At 35.7% G+C, this 6,873-nt stretch overlaps 2 protein-coding genes across 2 annotated transcripts; one reads left to right on the top strand and one right to left on the bottom strand.

Annotated features, from left to right (window-relative positions):
• Window positions 1–9: 9 nt before the first annotated feature.
• Window positions 10–1,184, top strand: LOC108628363 (uncharacterized). The gene has a single exon (XM_018030229.2). It carries the CDS (start codon window positions 315–317, stop codon window positions 672–674), a length of 360 nt encoding a protein of 119 aa, XP_017885718.1. The 5' UTR covers window positions 10–314; the 3' UTR covers window positions 675–1,184.
• Window positions 1,185–5,773: 4,589 nt separating this feature from the next.
• LOC108628364 (glutathione S-transferase 1-1-like) lies at window positions 5,774–6,795 on the bottom strand. The gene is made up of 2 exons (XM_018030230.2): window positions 6,650–6,795; window positions 5,774–6,283 (listed from the first exon to the last, which is right to left on the bottom strand). Exons 1-2 carry the CDS (start codon window positions 6,714–6,716, stop codon window positions 6,042–6,044), a joined length of 309 nt encoding a protein of 102 aa, XP_017885719.1. The 5' UTR covers window positions 6,717–6,795; the 3' UTR covers window positions 5,774–6,041.
• Between the last annotated feature and the right edge of the window lie 78 nt (window positions 6,796–6,873).

Below are 6,873 nucleotides of genomic sequence, written 5' to 3' on the forward strand. Positions count from 1 at the left end.
CCGCATGAGGCTGTGGACAGAAAATATGTGTATTTAATTTCGATGTTATTGAATAAAAATATATAAGAACTTCTGCGACGACAAATACGAATTCGGACCGGTTAAACGAGAAGTGCAAAGGCGCATACGACTATTTGAAAAAAGAAAAGAGTCGTGACGTGAGAAAAGTGTACCAGGACCAAGGGCGCAGTCGAAAGAGAGAGAGATGCAGGAAATTAGTTGGGAAATACTGATGAAAGACTGGGATTAATATATGCAGTACCACGGGCGGGCAGCAACGAAGGACAACTATTGCCAGAGGCCGGTGTCCCTCGATGCAGCCACGGCAATACCGGCTCCGAAGCTACGGTGTATCGTCGGCACACGGCGACGGCCAAATGCTGTTGCCGATGAACAGCAGTAACACCGGCCAGGCAAACAGCACCCAGCCGGGGAACGAGGCGCCGGTGGCCACCGCCGCGAATCTTACCCACCGGCGTCCCACTATCTCGCCGCAGCAGAACGCGCCATACGAATCCCAGCCCCAACTCCAGCCACAGCCACCTCGCCGCATACCCATTCCCATATCGAACACAGCCTTGATCGCGACCTCGACCACGACCACGACCTCGACCTCGACCTCGAACACGACGAACAGTCATCAACGTTCCCATCCTCTTGGCCTTCAGAACTGAACGCAAGGTATGGCTGAACACTAAAGCCGCGAGACAGGGTCCCATGATTTCATATATCTATTCATGATCTGTTGCGAATCTACCTTCAATAGATCTGCTGGGACAGCTACTGTTGGGAAGATGATTTAAGGGCTGATCCCGGAAGCCAAAATAAAGCAAGGAACAAGAAAACTGGATCCGAGGATTGATCAAACCTTTTTTGGAAATAGAATTACTTATTTGATATTGGACCAAATAACACAATTTTCTGTGGGGTGCTAAAAGACTCATGTATGCATATAATGTGTAACACAGTTTAACATTTTTATATCACATCCAGTAGATTTAAAAAAATTTTTTGTTCTTGATTTTTGCCATATGTTGGCTTCTAAAGATCACGCCTTAAAATTTACTACCACTAGTAGCTGTACACTATATTTATAACGAAAGAGCAGGGATAATTTAAAAATGAAGTCAAATTAAAACTAAATTCAATTTCATATCTTGTTTCTATATTTTTCTAATATTTAAGGGAGCTCTATTGATAATAGAATTAACAATCAGATTTTAATATTCGGAACACTGCTTGATGGATCTTTTAAAAAGACTGTAGGCAGTATCTATAAGAAAAGTTATTAGATTTTTACATTAGGTCTTATGAGAAACTGACATCATTCACTTGAATCAAATATTACTGCACATCTTTTTAATAAAAGTCAAACATCTACTGATTGTGAGAGCAGCTGATAAAAGTCTGATTGTAAATTCTATTAATTAATTGAACTCCCCTAAATGTACTCATCATGACTTTTTCAAATTACTGATGAAACAATTATCGTTTTCAGGAGTCTGTACATATATTCTTCCAGTGTGAAGTATTGCTCAACTTGACGACCTCAAATTACTCGCAATCTCGTTGTATGATAACATTACGAATATTGCTACATGTAGTCTTCATATTCCTAATGCCTTCACTGAAATCGAGGAAGCACAGTGTTTAGACATTGAATATATGTATACTGTATTATAATATGTACCCGTTAGTTTAAGTTATCGACGATTTTACGTGACACGTTTTATTTCGATAAGGCGACAAATAGGTACTACTGAAATTGATAGCGACTTATTTAGAGAAATGTTATACACTTTTTGTTCTCAAAAAACCGTTTGTGGGTCGCCTGTCAGCCTATCAAGAAGTGCATGGGGAAAACTTATGTCGTATTTTCGGTGATTTTTTATTTGTTAATCTTATTCGTTTGCCAGTACAGTTGACGAAACCGATACGACGACTCCATAAATTAAATCGTCAAATATACAAATCATTTTTACCGAAATATCGCACTCGTTTCCAATTTATTACCTGGTATTACCCGTAACGGTTTCATCGACTATATGGATTGTAATATGTATCACATTTATGTCATGGATTCCTTGGTACTTTGTACTCTCGGCTTCCATGTGTACGTCTTTCCATTTGCTTTAGACATTCCTTTGTGTTCGTCTCTAAAATACAGATCCTGATTCAATGTAAGAAAAAAAAGACAATCGACGACACGGTAGGATTAAGTATTTTTCATTGTCTTAATCGTCGCAATGAAAAGCTGTGAGTAGTTTAACGTTGTCGAGTTAAAGCGAATTGTGTTCTGTACATAGATAAGGACTACTTGTCGCGTGAAACTGATTCTACGAACACCAAATATTCATGATACATGCCCCCTTTTTTAAACATACTTGTTCATGTTTAATTACTAGTTTCTGGTAGTGACTCTGATTGTGAGAGTTATTAATACTTAGTACATCTGCAATTTGCCTGCATCTAGGAATGCGTGGAATCCTGTTCCCCGTAGATGATTTATCTAGCATTTATTTATTCGTCTTGCCCCCTTAATGTATAATATTTTACCCATCCATTTTTATACGTATGTAATTCGTTTTGCGGAATGAAGTATCGTGTCTGATGTCATGCTGCTCGATTGATTGATATTTTCGTTCCTTAGCCCATAACGCAAAATACTAAATACATATTATATACATGTTAAAATATACTATTTTTTTTTTAAATTTCTTTCTAACGAGAACGTTGAGAGGAACGAAACATCTTGAGCTGCTTCCATAGAAATTTTTGTTAATAATTTCATTCAATTAGAACGTCGTTGTGTTTTCTTCGTCAAAGGATTTCTATGGATCGGCTGGATGTTTAAACATGATAAAGAAAATATATGTGAGAGTTCGCAGGTCTCGTAACCGACAGGATTAATCTGAGATTTGATTACAGATAGAGTAGGAAACATGGACACGATGTATCGGGAGGTACCCAACGCGACGTGATCGATTATCGCACCGGTTACATAAAATCGCATCTTCGCTCACCCTCGGAAAGAGTTCGGTGACTAGGTGTGTCGCACCCTCGACCACAGGTAGAATCGATTTGCCAAAACAGTAATGCACGGATTCTGATGGAGAAACTTTCGAAAGAAAGCCGGAAGGAAACGACTTCAGAGAGGGTCTCTTATAATCACGACGAAATTCGGTCTCCCTCGTTTATATTCAAACATTCTTTTTTATCTCACATATCGATTAGAATCATTTCCTTGCCCGATCATTTATTCGAGTTCGTCAGTATTATTACGTAAGCAATTTAGCGAACGATCGTCTTATGATTCAATTAGCGTCATCGATGATAGACCGTAGTGTACAATTGTTTTTGAATGAATTTTTACTGAAGGTAATGCTATGAAAGTATTAGATGGAATCTTTTGTCTTTCACAAATATGTATAGTATAATATTAAAACATATCTACGGAAAGTTAATTCAAACGACTTGCTGTTATTAATACGAGAAACGTTTAATTTGGTAAAATTCTATTGCTCTCGATTATAGTTTACCATTAATTCATACGATTATATATTTCTTGTCTATCGAATTACTCCTGGGAAATTCACCTCACATCAATTTCTATGAATTCTCCATCTCGATACTTCTTCCATTCACAGTGATTACCGTCTTCAACACTTTATCTTCTACGGAAAAATAGTAATACTGATACATTCGTTTCGAAATCTAACTTATTCATCGTCAGTATTAGTATAAATATAATAGACAAGATTAGCTTATGAATATGCGACTAATATAATGTAAAGACAATCAAATGTTATACATAGCAATAGAAACAGGCAAACGAAGTTTTCCTTTGAACGATCGTGCAGCATGGTAAAACTTCTCGATCATAAGAATTTATTATACTTACGAAATATAAAGTGTGTCTGAGAAAAAGTGTTAGAACCGAAAAGGGGTGATTCTGGAGGTGTTTCTGAACAACAATTTCCTTTGGCAAAATGCAAAGTGAGTCATGCTTTTTGAATTATTAACGAAAGACACTGACCAATGAGAGCACGTGCAGGCCGCGCTTAGCCAATAGAGTGTCGGCTCGAGTCGTGACCCTCGCCCATGGCTTAGCGCGAGTTCTATACGTGCTCTCATTGGTCACTGTTCTTCGTTAATAATTCAAAAACCATGCCTCATTTTGCATTTCGCCAAAGGAAATTGTTGTTCAGAAACACTTACAGAATCACTTCCTTTCGGCTGTGACACTTTTTCTGGGACACCCTATATGTATGCATGTCTATCGTTATTTTATCGTGTTAGCTTAACGTCTTCTCTTATTCTTAATTGAACGAAAGAAAAAAAAAAAGTTCTTTACCAAAGTGTTCTTAACAGAGGAAGGTATCGCCAAATTTTAATTTACATAGAGAAATTATCATAGGATTTTCGCTCAATTCAACTTAACATATCGCTTATTCGCCTACGGTAATGCATCTTCAAAACTACATGTGCACCTTTTCATATAAAAAGACTGGTACGTTTTGTTTTCTAAATTTAGTGTCTCGTTATAGCAGTTAAAGGTTTCAGTAAACAATCACGATGGTTCGAATCACCGAATCATTTTTCAGAAACTCGTCATTTCGTCTCTCAGCAAATGAATCTAGTGTACCACTATTTGCCAGTTTGTCTCAATTTGCGATGCAGATAATATTGTATTATAGTCATAATATCTGATATGATTTTGCATAATTTCATTTGGAATCTGCGCAAATTGCAAAGTAAAATAATTGATTCTCATCGGTAAACTATGTAAGATAGGATGTATTAGTTGCGTAGATAATCTTGATTAAAATATGCAAGATCATGGGCCTGTCTGTGTCAGGGGTCGCCAAAATGGTCGATATAACATTATTGGTTGATTCGGAGTGAAGAAATTGAGTGTAGAATTAGGTTTAACAAAATATTATTAAAACTCATCAAGATTGTTGGTCAGGTATAGAAGCTTCTTAACACGTTAAGCGCCAAGGCTGTTTGTTTGCTTTCTATTCAGCTATTAATTGTTTTATTAGCCATTACGTGGTTTAATGATAAGTATTAAAAATGTTTTGATAACCATTAATATTTAGGTACATTCTTTTATGATATTTAAATTATTTAAAATTTATAAATAAAAGAATATATTTTAAATTGTATATCGTCAACAGTGACTGGAAGCTGCTTGAACGAAAAGTATTGTCAGTCGTCAATGACTGACACGGCGCGTTAATAAAAAAGAGTTTGGCGACCTCTGATCTACGTTTTCGACACAAGCTGCCTTCGGTGTACATCAGGGTTGCAAATTTAATTCCCGCATTAATAATTAATGATTATCTAATTCCAAATCGCCGATTGGGGTATTCTCTAATCAAAAATTAAAACCCAGTCGTTGATCCTCCTTTCTTCCAACTAATTTGTGATTAGTCAAATCTGAATAAAAAACCTAACGTTAATTCCCAATTGATGTTCAACTGAATCAAAGATTTAATTACATGAAATAAAGATATAATCATATTTTTATGGAGTCCTGATAAACGTATGCTCTGAAGCTTAAACGAGTACAAATAAGTGAAAGGGATTAAAAGGGATTATTATCATCTTGTCATTTATTCACTCTTCTCGAATGTTGATTCAACTGTACACACGTATAGTCGGAGTAGAATATATTATACATAATTTATGACGCGTACGGTCAATTATATGTATACAAGAATTATTAATAAACGTTGTATTTGTGGGAAAGAAATATTTATTACACATGTAAGCTGGAATGTTTATTATATAAATAAGTCTGTGTACATAACATCGTAGTGCTCGATAGTATACAGGGTGGGATAGTTGTTTCGCAGTAATTTTTCCTTAGTAATTCGGAGTTTTATCGGAATAATTGTTACAGGTTGCAGTAACACTAAGTGTATATGTAATGTTCAGAAAAATTGGAATACACATATCGATGTACGCCAATAAAAAGAATACAACAATATTGATTTAATTTTCGTCGAGTTATTGTAATTTCTCGTGTAACAAGATTATGTTTTGATTTTGCGAGCTGGATGAATCGGATGATTCAAGTGAGACAAGTCTGGTGGATTGTTTGACAAATAAATAAGCACTTTCATGCCATCCTCAGCGATCTCCCACAAGTCCGGATGTTTTCGTTTAAAATTGTTGTACCACTTCTCTACGTAAGGCCACGGGTTTAATTTAAAGTCGATCGCCTCTAAACACATGGTAGCGGTGATCAATGGAAAGTCCGCGATAGTCAGTGTATCTGTCAATTAAACAAAAGAAATTCATTACGATCGAGTAAACGATACGAGTGATATAAAGCGAGGTACAGTGAAGTCGCACTAAGGTTGTATGTGAATTCTTACATAAAAACAATGAGAAAGCAATGAAATTTAAACAGTTACTAGATATTACATTAATAAAACATTGTACAAAATCTTAGAAATTTTGCGAACTTATTAAAAAAGTTATTACAGCTTGAATTTTTTATGTCGAATGACAGAATTTTGATTTCGTTTATAAAAAAATATGAATGCTTTTTATTACATGTCTTAAACTTTTGGCAGGGATCTTACAACTTCATACAACCTTAAATTCAAATTCTTTTCTAACTAACTGGGTTACTCACTGCCAGCAGCATATTCTGTATTCTCGCGTTTCAAGTATGTATTAAACACCTCCAATGCCATTGTCATTTTCTTCAAACCCAACGGGGTCCTTTCGTAATCATAAAATATAGGAGCCAGCTATTCGAACATTTTAAGGCGAATTAAAATATTGAATTACATTTTTATAATTATTATAGGATATTTTTATAATTATTATTTGATATGATTTCGAGGTAATCAGATC

This window comes from Ceratina calcarata, unplaced genomic scaffold (assembly GCF_001652005.2).
Source record: "Ceratina calcarata isolate Rehan_Ccalc_2016 unplaced genomic scaffold, ASM165200v1 scaffold517.2, whole genome shotgun sequence".
Lineage (NCBI taxonomy): Eukaryota > Metazoa > Arthropoda > Insecta > Hymenoptera > Apidae > Ceratina > Ceratina calcarata.